Raw genomic sequence first — 20,843 nt, 5'->3', positions numbered from 1 at the left:
CTACACAAACACAGTACTCTGCCATGGCTAATTAGCCATTGATAGCCCCAGAGGTTAATTTCTATATTCATGATTAATATTTAATGGGCAATGAGCATTTTAGTAAAACTTATTTTTAAACATAATTAATATTGCATGCAGCAACAGCAACAGAGTAATACAATTTACATTAAATACTTCCAGTGTAATTTCTGCTGATTGTTTCTCTTCAGTTCTCTTTAGGGGCTCTGAATGTAGATCTTGCCTTAATGCAACTCGGCATGGTTTAAATAAACTGTAATATAGAAAATTCTATTCTGTCTTAATTAATCAGATAGCTTTATCCTATAGTTAAAGGAAATGTAATGAAATTATATGGTTAATAAATATTTCTGTCAGTCATTTTTATTTCACCCTGCAGGTACAGATTTGTGGATCAAAATGATTCTACACAAAATACTTTAGTCAAAATGTATAAGATTCATACGGTGGTATCATATTAGTGGTCAAGCTCATCCTTATGATGAATTGCCAAGTTCATTTTTTGCTAATAAAGTACTGTATTATAGACTTCAGATTCTCAAAGTGATTGTTCCTTCATAGTAGCTTATTTTCAGGGGGGGAGGGGAGGGAGAAGTGAAATACTGCTATTTTTAACTCACAGCATTTATACCGACATAGCGATGATCTTGTTTTTGCTCAGATGTAGTCTGTGTGTAATAAGGTTTGAGAAAGCAGAGAATTTTGCCCAGAGGACTTGTTATGGGTTTGCTTGTAATTATTTTGATTGAAGAATTAGGTTAGACAGTGACTAGAAAAGGCAGAGGGGAATGGCTGTAATGTATGCAGACATTTTATGCATGGCATAAGTTTGGTAGCTTCAGAAATGAATTTAGACAGGAAAAATTGCTCCTGTCCCTTGTTTTTTATTTAGTAACTGTGCTAGACACTCAGCAGGTATCAGCCCCTGAATGACCTCCGCTTGTTCCCAGGCACTTGTGCTGATCCCCACAAATTGAAGATCTCTCCTGATTAAACCGTCCATCCTTATTTTGAGGAGAGAGGAGGTTTAGGAACAGATCTTGACCATGTAATTGACATCACATGGAGCTACAAATTATACTGAATATGTATATATGTTTTGTTTATACATATATATATATATATATATATATATATATATATATATATGCACGCATACACACACGCCATAAAAATGTGGAGCTGGAAAGTAGATCAAGACATTCTGTAATTTCCCCCTTGGTTGAGGCAGACCAGGTGAACTTAAATTATCCCGTTACTGTTGGGAGTATGTTTCAGAACGCAGTCCAGCCAGCTACACACTTCCTTTCCCTGAAACACACTCCCACACAGCGATCCTTTCCTACAGCTTTCCATGTACTCAGAAATCTTTCTTTTACACAGTCTCTGTGAAATTCCCATCTGTGCCTAACTAACATCAGATTTCTTATTTGCTCATGGGTTTGCCTTTTCTGCAAAGTTATCTAATTTAGTTTATATCTCAGATATTATCTAAATGTTGACCTAGACATTCAGGGTGCAAAATCTTTTAGCTTAACTGAACGCAGTAAGTGTTGGTAAAGAATGCAGCACACAACTATAGAAGAATAATTTACCCATCACCTTCTGGAAAAGTGAAAGTACACTGAATCACTTGAGGATTCAATCACTTGAATCACTATTCGACCTTACATTACCTTCTGATAGTTTTGTCTTGGCCAAGAAAATTTAAGGTCTTCCAAAAGAGTGATTCAGTTTACTGTCGTGCTGAGAATTGCCTTTACATTCCCAGGGTCTGAACAGTCACATCTCGCGATACAAGCATTATTTCACAGTGTTTCTAAATAGTAGCTACTGTGCTTCTCAGCATCATGTATTCTCTGTTGCCAAGACTAGTTTGCCACCAACATAAACCTGTCTAATTTTAAACTATTTCAGGTGTGTTGCTACACTATGCTTCCAATGAATGTGCTGTAGACGTGTTCAAAGAGCAACTGCCTTCTTTTACATTAGGCAAACCTGGGATCTAAGTGTTAATTAATGGTGTTGATTCTATAACTTAGTATGCTCTAACTCAAGAGAGGAGGTAGAGAAGTAAGGACAATAAGAAAATAATACAATTCAGAGGTTCCAGTTGGATTAATTTTATTTATGAGACTTCAAAGTTTGTCTTGTAATAGGTTATTCTGGAGAAAGACATAAGCAGAAAAGTAGAAGTACAGGCAAGCCAAGAATTTATCTGAGTGTCCTTGTGGAAGCAAATTTCACTGCATCACTAAATAGTAGTATGTACACAGGTTTGTTAATTTTTATAGATTCTTGCATGAGTATTTAATTAATTTGCACTCAAACAGGTTCTACGACTGGCTCCAAATGATGGCTTTGCCAAAGTACATTATGGCTTCATCCTGAAGGCAGAAAACAAGATAGCAGAGAGCATACCCTATCTAAAGGTATTTTTCTTCCCTCATTTAAAGTAGATCTTTTACCAGCAGAAAAACATAATCAGAATATATAAACTGTGCCAAGCTAGAAGCATTCTAATTACAAATTCCAGTTTAAGCTAAGCATTGGTGTTGTATTGCTCTATCACTGCCAACAAATTGGAACAAACTTGAATACTGATATTTTTCAATTCATAAATATCAAGTAATAAAATATTAGTCAGATAACCTGAATCACACAACTATGATTCTCAAATTCTTTTGAGGCTAGCAGTATGCTGTAAAGTTAAGGTTCTTGAAAGATCCAGAGAGGGCATGTATATGTTTGAGTGTTTGGAGAGAAATACTACAAATAAAAGCTTAATTTAAAATATCCATGTTTCTAAAATGCTTGTGTATGTGTCTGGGGGGAAGTATCAGTCTTTGAATACACCTCTCTCTTGGAGTGAATGGGGGATTTGGCAAACTGATAGAATTTCTCAGTGGCTTTTTACTCGTATGTTGTATCCATTCAACCTAAGTTCCTAGTTACCATGGTAGTTATATTTTATAGCCAATTCCATAGCCTGTCTCTTGCATAGAGTTGATAAACTGTATATGGTGACCAAGTAAACACTGTTGGAAGTCCTATTCAAATTCTTTTAAACGTATTCTTTTACATATGTATTATTACAATTGTTACTATTAGTTTTATTATTATTATTATTTTAGGAAGGACTGGAGTCTGGTGACCCTGGCACAGATGATGGGCGCTTTTACTTTCATCTGGGAGATGCCTTGCAGAGAATAGGAGACAAAGAGGTACACATTTAATATGGTCTTAATAAGTCTAAATTTCTGGTGGACTGCAGAATCCAGAAAAACTTTTGAGCATGGGCCCAATGTCAAAAAGTCAATAGTCCCTTTGAAATAACAATCCAGCGTGTATGTGTAGAGGTCAAGATAAGCAACAGCAAAACAGCAAACCACCACCAGCAATAATAAAACCTTCCATTTGCATGATGACACAATCTCTTAGCATTCCTTATTTTTCCATAGAATTAACCAGAACTATTGAAGTTTACATGGAGTTGTTAGTACCAAGGGATGGAGAAAAACACACACACAGAACAGAAATTCACTGAATGAATTTTTACAGTCTGTTTTATGCTCCTACCACTTTTTGACAAAGATTTTTCCACTGGAATCAAAATGCAGTGACTTAAATATATCACTACATAGAATTTCTCTCCTAACTCTGATAAGTGTTCTTTAAACATTCTCTTTTTCCCAAAGTGATCATGAGCACCAATATCTGTGATACAAAAAGACCATAAAAGGACTGAATGTGTGGGCTGAGTTAATGGACTTGTGCAAACATTGAATTCATAAACAGATCAGAAAAGTAGAAATCTGTTCAGCAGATATTTTGCCCAATACAAATACATGCTACTGGAAACCATAAGCTTTTCTAATTTATTAATTGAGGAAAGCCAAATTTGAATGTGTGAAATAGTGCTGCTGTTATAGTCGAGAAGCAAGAAACTGTTGCTGGTAATGAGCTACACTATGGGCATAAATTTAATAAAAATAACAACAAAACAACAACAAAAAAAAACACCCTTGTGCATAGGTGAAAAACGTGAAAAGAATAAAAATGTATAGTGGAAAGAGATATGAAAATTGTTGCTCAACTTGTTTTCTGGTACTACATATGAAATACTGGTAGGTAAAATACTGTAAAGAATGCTGACTGCTTTACAGAATCACAGAACAGTTGAGGTTTGAAGGGACTTCCTGAGATCATTTAGTCCCAACACCCATCTCAAGCAGGGTCACCTAGTATCTTGGACCAGTAAACAGGCAGTTCTCCAATATCAAATCAGACAAAGGGACTTTCATAAAGCCTATGTATGTGTTCTTTCTTGAGCCTAGTTTATCAAATTATTTTCATATATATAGAATGTGGAACTTTTATTACACTTTAAACAGATTATATGTCTAGAATATTGAAATGGAGAAATATCTGAATTCTAAGTTAAATCACCTTCTTTGAAATTACAGTAAAATATTCTTCCAGTGAAGTTTTTTGATTTTAAAAGTTATTTTTCAAGTGAGAATTAGGTGGCCTCATTTTATTTATTTATTTTTTACACACACAGAGTCTGCTTTACCTGTCTGTCTTTCTCCCCTTCACCCCTACCCCACCCTGAATCATTGTCTGTCCTTCTCTTAACAGAAAACCAAAAAGGTTTACTTAATACTTCCATAACATATTCTGGGTTGAATGATTAAGCCTAGAGCATCCCATTACAGAATTTGACTAAAGATACCACACAGATGTAATTAACATACATCAGCCCAATCCCTGGGATAATTGTGTGTTAATGTTTATGGACTCAATGGTCACATCTTCTGTAGAAGAAGCTTTAATCAATGGCAAATGAACTTCTTGGTATAGCAGAGACTGCTCAATTTATCTGTGGAAAGTTGAAACTTTACTTTGTATTTTTTTAACTGACCTTCATAGACTTACTGAACTTCAAGATTTAATCAAGGAGACCGATCGATATTTAAGCAACATGTAAAATTGCTATCACTGAAGGTTTGCTGAAGGTAAACATTCATCTATTAGAGCTAAATTAGGACTTATGAATGTGGTCTTGGTAAGTTGTAGGGAAACAGCATTGAGTATATAATCTTTCCAGCTATAATTTGGTCAAGTGCCAAATTGATTAAAACAACAAAATACGTTGTAGAAGGTATTGCAGAACAAAGTGTTGTTCACAGAGAATGTATGAATTGAATGCTTATCAGAAAATTTATTTCCTGGCAAAGAAGATATACTCTTGTACAGGACAGTGGTCATTATTTAGTCTTTTCCACTGCCAAGATCTGCATGTGAAGAGAAAGGTTCTTTTATGGAAACTCAGGACTGGAAAGGACGGGTGGGATAATCGTACCCCATGCTGTCAAAGGCAATCTCATAGAACAATTCTTCAAATAAATAAGGATTAAGAATGTTATATATAATGATTATAGCTGATGGATCTTAAAGAACAGCAACATTCGTACTTATCTGTCAGTGGCTGAAACAAGCAATTCACCCCCCTTCTCTTTTGAGCTAACTCCAAACACAGCAAATAAATTCATACAGTGAGCATGAACAATCTATTGTTACCCTATTGCTATTACAACTTATGTCTTGAGGAACGTACACTATATAAATAATAAGGCTTCCATTTCAGAGGCTTAACCAAGATAAGATCAGGCTTTATAGATATACTGTGCATTACTCAAAGGTAATATGTAATTTTTTTTTACCAATACATTTTAAGAAGCTTATTTAGAGAAAAAGTTGAAAGCTTCTATATTGTCTGGTGTTATTCTGTTTATCCACGGTGCTTTTCCTTACTTCAGATAAATAGAATAAAACAACATTCTACTGCAACCTTTCCTTCATACTTCAATAGAGTCATAAATATTAGAGTCCCCCATTTTTTTAAAGCTTGAAGAAAATCTAGACTCTCAAAAAGAAATAATCTATGGTAACAGCATAAAAGGTTATGCAAATATTTGAAAACAAAAATACCCTAATTTATTTCTTACCTTTTATCTGAAAGGAAAGATCTATAGGTAAATGTATAAGATGACACTTGAGGTTTTTTTTAAGAAATAATCCGTTATAGGAAGAATTTTCAGTAGTTTTTGTTTACTTTATGGTATATAAATACTAAGTAAGTCATAGTAAGACAGAGTGTTCTCATGACAGCTTGTATCTAAAAAATATTTTGGTTTTACTTCTACTTTACTGGCTTCAAGGTGGGCATAAATAATACGCAGATATGAATGTCTTCTCCTAGAATAGGCTTATTTGTTTGTACATTTTACTTTCCATTAACACACATACATGAGGCGATTCTTCTTAAAAGTTAATATTGTGCTTTTTGCTTCAGAAAGCCTTTAATAGTTTTTTACCCTTTGCATCAATGTGGGCAGATGAATAGGCAACTGGCATTTGCTCTTGAATTAGAATAGGAGAAGGGACTCTGAAATGCAAGGAATAAGTAGTCATGCAGTGAAACTACCATACAATTGTTTCAATTGTTTAGTCCAGATTTGCAAGTTCCTGTTGGAAAGAAAAGTGTAGAGTTTGGTTTTGTGCATGTGTGTTTTGTTTGTTTATTGTTTTGCTTTATTTTGAGAACTTGTCAAGGAGCTGGGTACAGCCAGGGAAAGAATAATAATGTGTGGGAGAGTACGAACTGGAAGTACAAGGTTGATATTATAGGCTGTCTAATGTGGAGTGAGACAATAAATATCAGATTAGGTGAAGAAGTAGGAGAGCTTGGTCTGAGTTTGGATGTGTGACACTTTGCTGAAGGAGATTTGGAAAGGAAAGGTGTGAGTTTCAAGTTGTATAGCTAGAGAGGGACTCCGGATGATTCCAGGTAATAAGGTTTTTGAATGATTTCTGTTTAGAATGGAGATTGCTGCCTGCTTCTCTCCTTCTGTTTTGAATTTCTTGTCCTATCTCCCTGCTTAGCTGACCTGGCATATAGTTTTTTTATCTTTTGTATTTTTATTTTTGCATTTCCTTTTTTTTTTTTGAAAAAAAAAAAAGGCAATGCTGGATGGGAAGGAGATATTTGTAGCTTCCTCTGTTCATGGACCAGCGTTACTCTTGTTTGACCTCTTCTTTCCAAGCATCTTATTTGCTTTCTTTGCAGAACCTCCTTTTGCAGCTGGTATTGAATGGTAAAGCAAGTTGTGGAAAGGGAGAGTAAGATAAACTAAGGCCTGGCATTGAGCGTCAGTATGCTTTTACTACATGAAATAAGGGGGAAATAAGCAAAATGAGTAGCATCAGCTCAGTTCTGGTATGAGAACAAATATTTAAAGAAAACTCAGAAGTATATATGTAATCATGTAACAAAGTCAGCATTGTTTTCATCACCACAACATCCCTGTTGGTAGTGGAAGGGAGCCATTTAATTTTTATTAAGTTATTAAATTAAATCTTTAATTCGTAGGTAAAAGTGAAGCATAGAGAAATCAGGGCTGACCAAGAAGACAAACAATTGTATCTCCCAAGTCCAAGGAGAACGCCTAAGTTACTGACCAATATTTAGTGTGAACGACTGTGAGATTATCCTGTTTTGCTAACGTTGAACCAAATAGCTGTGGCTGACTTTGATGTATTTTAGGATTGTTGATTTTCATTTTTTTCCCCCTTAAAGGAAATTGTTATTACTGTACATTAGAAGAATACCTCCAGCATCCAAATAGATAGCCTATTACCAAAGGAGCCTAAGTTTTTATATGTCATGTTAACAGCTGATATGAATTTGTTTGATAATAAATGCAATCTCCTAGGCATACAAGTGGTATGAACTTGGATATCAAAGAGGTCATTTTGCATCAGTCTGGCAGCGCTCCCTCTACAACGTTAAGGGACTGAAAGCTCAGCCTTGGTGGACAGCGAGGGAAACTGGTTATACTGAACTGGTGAAGGTAAGGGAGTTTGTTTCTGTTTACTTCAATTTATTTTCTTTTTTAATAACAACTGTAATCTAAGGTGCAAAGCAGAGAAAATACTCATAAGATCTGAATTGTTGCCTGTGAGTACCGGACACCAGTCTTGGACTGAGTGCTAGTTTTAACTAAGATACTATAAAGTGAGCTTAGATGTTTTAATAATTGATGATGGGGACATTTACTAAATACAAAATTTACATGGTAGACTACTGCAATGTTTTAAATGCAAAATAAGGTCAAACTGCTAATGGCTGGGACAACCATTGTGAATTTTTTGCTTAGTCAGAAAAAGCTGTGTTCTCTGTCCCTTATATAATACTTGGTGACTTCTTTGGGATCTCTTAATTGCATAAAATAAACAAGTGTAAACTTGTCTCCCAGTGATGGATTCAGTAAAAGATAATGGAATAAAAAAAAACTTTAATGAACTAAAATTCTAATTGATACAAAACATATAGTTTATTTACTATTCATAGTAATCATTTATATTTTCAAAATTGCATGTTTTTAACCCTTAAGCAAATCTTTCATAATTCTAAAATAATAACAGTAATAATTTTTTAAAAGGGGGAAGAGGTACCCATTTTGCATATGCTTTGAATATTACCGTGGTTTAGCAAAATTCTGCACAAATAATTTAAAAACATAAATGCTTGTTTGAAGAGACAGTTTCACTCAGTGAAACTTGTTTCATTATGCTTAGTTACATAACATGTTAGAAACCTGCTGTGAAAGAATTATAATTTTTAAAGAAATTAAAAAGGTTTCCTCCTGGTTATGGTGATGGCAGTATAAGTAAGGTTAGGAAACTTAGATTAAAGAGTAATCACTCAACTGTAATCTCACTCTTGGAAAAAAAAAAAAAAAAAAAAGGCTTTGTAGAGTAGCATGTGGCAAAATTTGAAACCTGCATGTGTTCGACTCATTCATGAGGTATGTGTAAAAATAGATACTTCCTGACATAAAGGAGGTGGAGGGACTTGGAGCCTCTTGTACTGTTTCCAAACAAAATGAAAAGAATGCATATCATATCAATAATGTTTTAAAGGTGTCTGCGGTGATGTTTTAGTGTCTCTTACATGTAGACCATCCAAATTTCTAAATCACATAGGTAAAGGTGTGTGCTATTGGTGGGAAGGGACAGTCAGCTTTGAAGGATGAAAAAAATGAATTTCCTATTATAAAATGGTCAGGGATCCACCTTGAAATAATTTTTCTCACATGTGTGGGATCATATGTAGCGGACTTGGTTTGGATCAGCATTCTGCACGTCTCCTAGAAGAACATTTTAGATGAACCATGTAGTTAGTTAGAAGTTCACCCTGATCTCCAAAGCACAACTGCCTCCCATAGGTGCTGCTTTAGTGTTTGTTATTCAATATACCAAAATAAGAATATAACTGGAACTGCTGTGTTTGAAGCTTTTTTACTCTGTTGTACTAAGAGTTTTTGTGGTAATTTTTATGTGTTTTATTAGTAAGGTCATCAAGTCTGACTGCTGATTTATTTACTTATGTATCTCAGTTTGGGGAAGGCAATGAGTTTTACATTCTTCAAGATACCTTTCAAAGCTGAAAGTATAAATCCAAACTGTTAAGTTACCAGAAAAATAGATATATATTTGCATTGTTGTGTTTCCCCCATAACTCAAAAAGTACTTGAATTTGTGCAAGAGAGCAGGCTCAGTTCTAACACTGATAAACACTTGCAAGTGCAAATTTGAAGTAGCATTCTACACAAAGTAGAAACAATCTTTGAAGACATTTGTTTTATTGATTTCTGAAACATTCAAGCTTCTGTATGTGCTTTAGTTATTAAGAAAGAAAAATAAAAATTCTACGTTCCACACAGCAAAAAATAACCAGCAATTATTTCTTGCTACTTCATCTCTTTACATTCCTCTTCCATTCGTGCAGAAAGTGTGGAAAATGCTTCCAAATCCAAATGATGGAAGTTGATATTGAAAATTTCTCCATGAAGTTCAAAACATTGGAGGCCTGGACCCCCTCTCCCTGTATTTCACCATTTGTTGTTGAATATGAACAAACTCCTTTCAATGTCTCAGTAGCTTAACAATGATAATGGAGGATTTACTTGTGGCTAGCTGAGGCAATGCTAAAGGTTCTCTGCCATCCTCTGACAGCTCTGTCTTTGCTCATTCTGTTCACCAGCACAGCTGTAGTCAGTAATGTTAGAGCACAGACCTGGCTTGATTATGTTATAAAGAATGAGAATGTCTCAATAACACTTAAAAGGAGGTGTATGATGGTGGTAAATCCTGGTTAGTGCTACTATGCTGGCAGCAGTAGATCTCTCTAGCTGCCCGTTAATGCTTAATTTTTTTTTTTTGTGTTGTGTTATTACGTTATTTTTGTAGTTTCCTTGACAGAATAGGAAGGAGGGCCTTGTCCTGGTTTCAGTTAGCACAGAATTAATTTTCTTCCTAGTAGCTGGTGGAATGCTGTGTTTTGGCTTAGAATGAGAAGAGTGCTGATAACACCCCGATGCTTTAATTGTTGCAGAGCAGTGCTTATACTAAGCCAAGGACATCTCAGCCTTTGCTCTGTCCTGCCAACGGGCAGGCTGGGGGGTGCAGTAAGAGCTGGGAGGGGACAGACCCAGGACAGGTGACCCAAACTAGCCAAAGGGGTATTCCATACCATCTGACGTCATGCTAAACAATATATAGGGGTGGCTAGCCGGGGGGAGGGGGCCGGACTGCTCGGGGTTAGGCTGGGCATCGGTCAGCGGGTGGTGAGCAATTGCATTGTGCATCACTTGTTTGTACATACTATTATTACTTTCGTATTATCACCATTGTATCATCATTATTATTATTGTTATTATTATTTTGTTATTTTTTTTTCCTGTCTTATTAAACTGTCTTTATCTCAACTCACGGGCTTCACTTTCCATTTCTCTCCCCCGTCCCAGAGAGGGAGGGGGGAGGGTGAGCGAACGGCTGCGTGGTGTTTAGCTGCCGGTCGGGTTAAACCACGACAGTCTTTTTGGCGCCCAACGTGGGGCCCGAAAGGTTGAGATAACGGCAGATCTGATCAGAGTGTGTTAAACTAAAATTGGTGTAAGGATTAGACCTGCTTAATAGTCACTTGTCATGATGCTGATTGCTTTAATCACAACTCTGCTGCGCCTGTTTTCCAAATTGAGTATTATAGTACATTATTTTCCGTATTTGCTCTCTGTAGTGTTGTTTCTCCTCTCCGGGCCCTGGTTTCAGACCATTATGGTACTAAGTGTTATAGCAATGGCTTATGAGACGATAAGATATCTGGTCATGACTCTAACTTGGTATTTATACTCAGTAACATCGTGGACTCTGTACTTTGGAAACAGCATCTTGGGAACTATTAGCAATTATACCTATTGTTTTTCTCCATTAGAGAGTCAATCTGTGGAGGGGAAAGGGGAGGATATTTTTCCTTACTTGCTTACTCTCCCTTTCTCCTTCACCACCCCTGTATCCTCCTGGGTCACTCTGCCTTCCTCCTTCACCACCCTCTTATCCCCTGAGCTTGTCACAATAGCTCTCCAAGATATTGAATATTTCTGGAATACTCAGAATACCATAGTCTTGTTGTTCTGCCTCATGAATGCACTTCAGATTCTGCTTAAAGTTAAACAACTACTTATGAAGCTCATCCGGAGATCTGCCCGGAGGCAGTATAGTTGTGGGTGGCAGGGAGTATGGGTGGATATGGGCAGGCATCTAGAGCAGTTGGCACCCCCAGTGTGTTGGAAATTCACCCCTGAACAATGGCAAAATCCTCAAAAACTGGCAGAATGCTTGAAAAAAAGGTGTAATGATTCTGGCAGTTCCAAAGTAACACAAATCATTGTAACGTGCTGGGGCCTGGCTCATGCCTATCGAGCTGCCATTGATACTGCTGTCAACTTAGTGACAGACCCTGCGGCCACTCCAAACCCTGTGACAGATCCAACGGCCACTGTGACCCCTACGGTGGATTCTGCAGCTGCTCCAGCTCCAGCTCCTGCAGCTGCTCCAGTCCCAGTTCCTGCAGTCGCTCCAGTTCCAGCTCCGGCCGCTACTCCAGTCCCAGTTCCTGCAACTGCTCCAGCTCCAGCTCCTGAAGCCGCTCCAGCTCCAGCTCCTACTGCTGCTCCAGTCCCAGCTCCTGCAACTGCTCCAGCTCCAACTCCAGCTCCTGTAGCCGCTCCAGCTCCTGTGGCCGTGTCAGAGAAACGAGCTGTAGCAGTGCAAGTTGACCCTGCAGAGGGCATTCCAACCCCTGTGGCAGACCCTGTAACAAAGTCAGAGAAACAAGCAGTAGCAGTGCAAGCTGCCCCTGTAGAGAAGGTGAAAATATGGTATAGAAATTCAAGTCGTTTAGAACGCAGAGAGTCTTCTGCCAATCCAGGTAAGGCTTCTGCCAAAACTAAGTATAGAGATGACGAAGATGATGACGACGCTGGGCCGTCAAGGATTCAGGAGGAGGAAGATGAGGATGCCGAAAGAGCAACAGTAACTACCCGAAGCCTAAACGAGCGTGAGCTACGAGATGTGCGAAAAGATTTTGGTCGCTGTATAGGTGAGCAGCTTGTCACCTGGCTGCTCCGGTGCTGGGACTCTGGAGCCAATTGTGTGGAATTAGACGGCAGGGAAGCCAAGCGGCTGGGATCCCTTGCTCGAGACGCCGGCATTGACAAAGCAATTGCAGATGGAGCACGACCCACCAGCCTCTGGAGGCGTCTCCTCTCAGCTGTGAGGGAAAGGTATCCCTTCAAGGAAGATATTTTATGTCTACCAGGCAAGTGGACCACTATGGAGAAGGGAATCCAGTACCTGAGGGAATTAGCCGTACGGGAAGTGATTTATGAGGATCCAGACCTCAAACAAACATCCACAGATCCAGATGAAGTCAAGTGTACACGACCCATGTGGCGGAAGTTTGTACGGAGTGCACCATCATCATATGCCAGCTCATTGGCAATAATGGCCTGGAAAGAGGATGAGGAACCCACAGTGGGTGAAGCGGCTAAACAACTCCGGCAGTACGAAGAAAGTCTCTCCTCTTCCTTACAGGCCTGCGTCTCAGCTGTGGAGAAACTTTCTGAAAAGGTTCACCAACTTGAAGAGAATCTATTGTCCTCCCCACCTGAACCAACCAGTGCCCACCGACCAAAGGAGAACACTTGGGAGAAACTTTCTGAAAAGGTTCACCAACTTGAAGAGAGATTATTCTCCTTCGCACCTGTACAAAGCAGTGTCTCAGCTGTCAGGGGTAGGCGTTCACCCACACAAGGAAGACGATATGGTGGGTACTCACCCCGTGCCACCCTGTGGTTTTACTTACGAGACCATGGAGAGGACATGAGAAAGTGGGATGGAAAATCTACCGCGACCCTAGAGGCACGGGTACGTGAGTTGCAAAAGAAAACAATCAGGAAAAAGGGATTCTCCGAAAAGTTTGCTGCTCCAACTTCCAGCAGACAGTCCTTCAAACACAGAAACGAGGAAGATTCTGACCAGGATTAGGGGGGCCCTGCCTCCAGCCAGGGGGAGGAAAGGGACAATCGAGTTTATTGGACTGTGTGGATTCGATGGCCTGGCACATCACGCGCACAGAAGTATAAGGCTTTAGTAGACACCGGTGCACAATGTACTATAATGCCATCGAGCTATAAAGGACCAGAGCCCATCTATATTTGTGGAGTGACAGGGGGATCTCAGCAGTTGACTGTATTGGAGGCTGAAGTGAGTCTGACTGGGAATGAGTGGGAAAAGCACCGCATTGTGACTGGTCCGGATGCTCCATGTATCCTTGGCATAGACTATCTTAGAAGAGGATACTGCAAGGACCCAAAAGGGTTCCGGTGGGCTTTTGGTATTGCTGCCTTAGAGACAGAGGGCATTAAACAATTATCTACCTTGCCTGGTCTCTCAGAGGACCCCTCTGTTGTGGGGTTGCTGAGGGTCGAAGAACAGCAAGTGCCAATTGCTACCACAACTGTGCACCGGCGGCAATATCGCACCAACCGAGACTCCCTGATTCCCATCCATAAGCTAATTCGTCAATTGGAGAGCCAAGGAGTGATCAGCAAGACTCATTCACCTTTCAATAGTCCCATATGGCCAGTGCGAAAGTCTAATGGCGAGTGGAGACTAACAGTGGACTATCGCGGCCTGAACGAAGTCACGCCACCACTGAGTGCTGCAGTGCCGGACATGCTGGAACTTCAGTATGAACTTGAATCGAAGGCAGCCAAGTGGTACGCCACAATTGATATCGCTAATGCATTTTTCTCCATCCCTCTAGCAGCAGAGTGCAGGCCACAATTTGCCTTCACTTGGAGGGGAGTCCAATATACTTGGAATAGGCTGCCCCAGGGGTGGAAACACAGCCCTACCATTTGCCATGGGCTGATCCAGTCTGCACTAGAGCAGGGGGAAGCTCCTGAACACCTGCAGTACATCGATGACATTATTGTGTGGGGTGACACAGCAGAGGAAGTTTTCGAGAAAGGGAAGAAAATAGTCCAAATCCTTCTGAAAGCCGGTTTTGCCATAAAACAAAATAAAGTCAAAGGACCTGCACGGGAGATCCAGTTTTTAGGAATAAAATGGCAAGATGGACGTCGTCAAATCCCAATGGATGTGATCAACAAAATAACAGCTATGTCTCCACCAACTAACAAAAAAGAAACACAGACTTTCCTAGGTGTTGTGGGGTTTTGGAGAATGCACATCCCAAATTACAGTCTGATTGTAAACCCACTCTACCAAGTAACTCGTAAGAAGAATGAGTTTGAATGGGGCCCTGAACAACGACAAGCCTTTGAACAAATCAAGCAGGAAATAGTCCATGCAGTAGCCCTTGGGCCAGTTCGAACAGGACCAGATGTAAAGAATGTGCTCTACACTGCAGCCGGGGAGAACGGCCCCACCTGGAGCCTCTGGCAGAAAGAACCTGGGGAAACTCGAGGTCGGCCTCTGGGGTTTTGGAGTCGGGGATACAGAGGATCTGAGGCCCGCTATACTCCAACTGAAAAGGAGATATTGGCAGCATATGAAGGAGTTCGATCTGCTTCGGAGGTGGTCGGTACTGAAGCGCAGCTCCTCCTAGCACCCCGATTACCGGTACTAGGCTGGATGTTCAAGGGAAGGGTCCCCTCTACGCATCATGCAACTGATGCTACATGGAGCAAGTGGGTTGCACTGATTACTCAGCGGGCTCGAATAGGAAACCCCAGTCGCCCAGGAATATTGGAAGTGATCATGGACTGGCCAGAAGGCAAATACTTTGGGATATCATCAGAGGAGGAGGTGGGTCGTGCTGAAGAAGCCCCACTGTACAACCAGTTGCCAGAGAATGAAAAGAAATATGCCCTGTTCACTGATGGGTCCTGTCGTATTGTGGGGAAGCATCGGAGATGGAAGGCTGCTGTATGGAGTCCTACGCGACGAGTTGCAGAAGCTGCTGAGGGAGAAGGTGAATCGAGTCAGTTTGCAGAAGTGAAAGCCATTCAGCTGGCTTTAGACATTGCTGAACGAGAAAAATGGCCAGTTCTCTATCTCTACACCGATTCATGGATGGTAGCAAATGCCCTGTGGGGATGGTTACAGCAATGGAAGCAAAACAACTGGCAGCGTAGGGGCAAACCTATCTGGGCTGCTGCATTGTGGCAAGATATTGCTGCTCGGGTAGAGAACCTGGCTGTGAAAGTACGCCACGTAGATGCTCATGTGCCCAAGAATCGGGCTACTGAAGAACATCAAAACAACCAGCAGGTGGATCAGGCTGCTAAGATTGAAGTAGCTCAGGTGGACCTGGATTGGCAGCATAAAGGTGAATTATTTATAGCCCGATGGGCCCATGACACCTCAGGCCATCAAGGTAGAGATGCAACATACAGATGGGCTCGTGATCGAGGGGTGGACTTGACCATGGACGCTATAGCACAGGTTATTCATGACTGTGAAACATGTGCTGCAATCAAGCAAGCCAAACGGTCAAAGCCTCTTTGGTATGGAGGACGATGGCTGAAATATAAATATGGAGAGGCCTGGCAGATTGATTACATCACACTCCCTCAAACTCGCAATGGCAAGCGCCACGTACTTACAATGGTGGAAGCAACCACTGGATGGCTGGAAACATATCCTGTGCCTCATGCTACCGCCCGGAACACCATCCTGGGCCTTGAAAAGCAAGTCCTATGGCGACATGGCACCCCAGAAAGAATAGAATCAGACAATGGGACTCACTTCCGAAACAACCTTATAGACACTTGGGCCAAAGAACATGGTATTGAGTGGGTGTATCACATCCCCTATCATGCACCAGCCTCCGGGAAAGTTGAACGATACAATGGCCTGTTAAAGACTACCTTGAAAGCAATGGGCGCTGGGACGTTCAAAAACTGGGATACGCATTTGGCAAAGGCCACCTGGTTAGTCAATATTAGGGGATCTACCAACCGAGCTGGACCTGCCCAATCAAACCTGTTACGTACTGTAGATGGGGATAAAGTTCCTGTAGTGCATGTAAAAAATATGCTGGGTAAAACAGTCTGGGCTACTCCTGCCTCAGGAAAAGGCAAACCTATTCGTGGAATTGTTTTCGCTCAGGGACCTGGATATACTTGGTGGGTGATGCAAAAGAACGGAGAGGTCCGGTGTGTACCTCAAGGAGATTTAATACTGGGTGAGAATAGCCCATGAACTGAATTGCACCATGTTAAATAGTATATTATACTGTATGTTATCACTACCATGATTACTATAGGTGACTAATTAGAATGTATGGAAAAGAGTGTAACCTGAGCATGACATAAATGGTATGGAATAAGGGGTGGATAGATGTCCTGGTTTCAGTTAGCACAGAATTAATTTTCTTCCTAGTAGCTGGTGGAATGCTGTGTTTTGGCTTAGAATGAGAAGAGTGCTGATAACACCCCGATGCTTTAATTGTTGCAGAGCAGTGCTTATACTAAGCCAAGGACATCTCAGCCTTTGCTCTGTCCTGCCAACGGGCAGGCTGGGGGGTGCAGTAAGAGCTGGGAGGGGACAGACCCAGGACAGGTGACCCAAACTAGCCAAAGGGGTATTCCATACCATCTGACGTCATGCTAAACAATATATAGGGGTGGCTAGCCGGGGGGAGGGGGCCGGACTGCTCGGGGTTAGGCTGGGCATCGGTCAGCGGGTGGTGAGCAATTGCATTGTGCATCACTTGTTTGTACATACTATTATTACTTTCGTATTATCACCATTGTATCATCATTATTATTATTGTTATTATTATTTTGTTATTTTTTTTTTCCTGTCTTATTAAACTGTCTTTATCTCAACTCACGGGCTTCACTTTCCATTTCTCTCCCCCGTCCCAGAGAGGGAGGGGGGAGGGTGAGCGAACGGCTGCGTGGTGTTTAGCTGCCGGTCGGGTTAAACCACGACAGGCCTGATTTCTCAGGGAACAGAAACTATAAACCTTTAAATCAGGAAATGTATCAAGTGATTCATGTAGAAATGTTCTGCTAATTTTCTGATCTATGGTAGTTCAGGACTTTGGAGAGTCCAGAAACTCTTGTTTGAGCTCAGCTAAAAGGAAACCTGGCTTTTATCTTAGAAAACCTATCCTCCTCCCTTGGGGCAATTAGCTTTCTTCTGCAAGTGTTACAAAGTCATTGCATCATCTCTGGTATCTTTTATGTAACCTTGGTAGAGCACTCTTGTATTCTGGTACTCAGTTAATAAATGAATAAATAAAAGCGGTACAATGCTGTTGGATCCTAGACACTTTTCACCAGGCTGAAATGCATAGGAAATGACCTAGGTAAATTTGTCCTTTCTTTATGTTGTGTCTTTTGGTTTTGGAAATGACCCAGAGGATGCTTTGCCAACAGCATACTACAGTGAATAGTTTATTGATTAAAGTAGATCTTATGCCATCAATTTTCATTGATTGTTTATATTTTATTAGTTAAAAATTTCAAGTGCAGCAAGAAAAGCACAGAAAGAGAATGAAAGTACTGGCAACAGCACAATCCATAATGTTTTCTGTAGACTGACAGCTAAGGCTCAATTGTTTGGCTACTAAAATCTAAACGTTCATATTTGATGGCAAAAATTAACTAAACCGTGCATTTAAAGTGTGGCTGGATGCCTTAAGGGAGCCTAAAAGAGCAGAGATAATGCTTATGTATCCTGATGATTAAGCACTGTGAGTGACCAGATCAGTGCAAGGACTGTGTTTTGGATGGCTTTAAATACTGACCCTTGCCCAGAGGTGTTGGAGGTCCCCAGCTAACACACCGTAACTATCATGAATACTTTCTTATTCTGTATGGGTAACAAAGTGAAATGGAGTGGAGACACCACCACGATTTTATTTTATAGCCCAGTGGATTGAAATGCACATGTGGTCAGTAGTTATGCCTCACATGAGGGGTAGTAAACTCTTAATCTCTGTCTGTGGCATTTATGACCATACCTTGAAAAGAGTTTGACAGTGCAGAATAAGGATTTTTTAATATAATACAGTCACACATAAAAAATAAACCAATATTAAGAAATCCCTATTTAAATAAAATAATTTCTTTGCCAATAAAATCTACACTATGACCAGATGTAAAGTAACTGTAAACTTACATTATTGTTAGGAACTGTGTTTAAAAAGCCATATGGAGGTTTATGGGAATCAGCTGGTAGGAAACAAGTACATATGCTCCAAGTGCTGCTTGCCACCTGATTCTTCACTTAAAATCAAGATATTGCACCAAACACAATATGAATCTGTTGCAGCCTGAGGCTTGCATCCCTACATATTATGCAGCATGAGCATATTTAGTTTTTTTTTTTTTTTTTTTCTGTAGATGCTAGCTCTTGGTTCTGTAGCCTGAAGTCCACATCCTGGACTTAGCCACTGTGTTTTAATGGTTTTATCCATTCTTGCCCTTCAGTGTTGGCCTAAGATTCTGTAAAATCAGGGATATCAAGGCTGAGCTGTGTTTCAACTCCTGTAACTCTCCCCTTCCTTTCTACATAGGAGTTGCCTATGGCTCATAGTAACGCATAGTGTTACAGATGGGGGTCCAGTTTCTCACAAGTACAGAGACGTTATTGATTTCAGTGGCAGTTATATCTAAAACCGTTTAAGAGCTGGCTCAAAATCAATGATATGTATTCAAATTGCTTTGTATCCAATGTACTCGGGAAGGAGCTTTAAAAGGCAAGGACAAACACACAACTTTGCAGGTTGACTTTCAGCCTGTCACTTGAGGAAAATTAGAGGTGACAAAGCTGCCATTATGTGCATCTCTGTGCACCACCAGTGCTCTTCATGCATCTTTTTGTCTGTGTGGGTGAAAGCTCCTTCTTACCTTTTTATTTTTCAGAAGAAGGGTTAGGAGTTTGAGGAAACAGAGAAGCACTTGTAATGTCTTTTAAAGTTTTCCAATTTTGTTGATCTGTATCACTTTAAATTGAAACCTATATAAATGCAAGTTTTTCATTTCTTTCTCTTCTGCAGCCAGTACAAATTCAGGTATGCAAGCTGGTATTTCCTTGTGTAGAAATGATAGTGCTGAATCAGTACCAGCTCTGTTCCCCTGTTCATCTATGATTAGATGGAAAATTTCAGTCTGTTTTGTACCCTGCATTTCAGAAAAAAAAAAAATCAGTTTTAGGAAGATATTTTTGAAAATGTTTCTACTTAATGTTAATTGTTAAGGAGTGTTAAGGAAACCCGTCAATGGGAGAGAAGAGGGTAAATGAAGTAGGAAAAACGAGTGGTTTTCCCCTTTGCTGATGGATGAGAGAGCGCAATTTGCTAGGAAGAAAAAGAGTACTGAAATAACACCAGCACAATCCTAATTTTGATAGATCTTAGCGTTTTTGGCTTGCTGTACTGGGAGATGGTCACTGTATTATATGGCTGTTTCCAGAACCTTTTATGATATATCAATGTACCACCTACTTTGCAGGATCAGCTTGTCTTTTAATTGAAAGAAACTGAAGTGGAAAATGTAGCTGTTTAGTTTAAGTGGTGAAAGCTAATAACCATATGGCTGAAAAGGGGCAGTCATATTACCTTGTCTGACCTGTGTTACAAAGATTTCAGAGTTTTACTCATCTTTACACATCATACAAAGAAGCGATGTGGGAACACACCTTAGCCTATTTCCAGTTTCAAATTGATTGAAAATGTCTTACAGAAATGCTTTGTTCAAGAGCACAAAGGAAAAATGAAAACTATTCACCAAAAATAAGGTTTAGTGAGTAACATAAGCAGCTGGGAAATGGAAGTCACATCATTATTATCCAGATCCATTGTTACACAGTGGGTTTTTCATTTATCTTCCTGTAACATTAAGATGACTTATTACTGGTAGAATACAAGAATTTACCAGATTTCTACAAGCAGAACATCCTAAGGCAGCAGAACAAAAATCTTAACTCTACAGTCTTGTGGGTTTGGCATGTATGAAGTACACGGCAGCTTACACATTTTTAATGGTTGTATCCATAAATTGTCACTTGACATTTCAAGTCATATTTGATCTCTTCCAATAGCATCAGAATGTGCAAGAGAATCTTTGCAAACCTTTCTGAAGGTTTAAATCATAACTGTCAACTTGAGTAGCATGTTTGCATTTGTCCTCTTTGAACTAGGATGTTCTGTCAACACTTGGAGTTTCAGGTTATGTGAGTGGTTTTCTAGTCTCAAGAGTGCTTCCAGGTAGCATGTGCTGTGTTTAAGAAGATCAATACTCTTCTTAGCTTGCAACATAAAATTATCTGTTAAAGACCCCTTAGGCTAATCAAAAAGCAAGTTAAAGTGAGGCCTAATCTGCAAGAGGCTGGGGATTACTGAAATTTTACAATACAGTTGTAACTGAATC

At 39.9% G+C, this 20,843-nt stretch overlaps 1 protein-coding gene across 20 annotated transcripts in view; it reads left to right on the top strand.

The window, feature by feature from the left end:
• Nucleotides 1–20,843, top strand: part of ASPH (aspartate beta-hydroxylase) — a 117,360-nt gene that overhangs the window by 84,094 nt on the left and 12,423 nt on the right. For 18 of the 20 annotated variants that reach the window (XM_084509246.1, XM_084509275.1, XM_084509254.1 and 15 more), the window contains 3 exons: nt 2,355–2,453; nt 3,156–3,245; nt 7,800–7,937. In XM_084509246.1, the coding sequence (XP_084365372.1) occupies nt 2,355–2,453; nt 3,156–3,245; nt 7,800–7,937 (327 nt within the window). Of the gene's footprint in view, nt 1–2,354; nt 2,454–3,155; nt 3,246–7,799; nt 7,946–20,843 lie in introns of all 20 variants that reach the window. The other 2 variants (XR_014689538.1, XM_084509256.1) reach the window with 1 other exon arrangement.

This window comes from Aythya ferina (assembly GCF_964211825.1).
Source record: "Aythya ferina genome assembly, chromosome: 2".
NCBI classification, from domain to species: Eukaryota; Metazoa; Chordata; class Aves; order Anseriformes; family Anatidae; genus Aythya; species Aythya ferina.
Note: the sequence above shows the minus strand (reverse complement) of the source record. Positions and strands in the feature narration are given on the sequence as shown.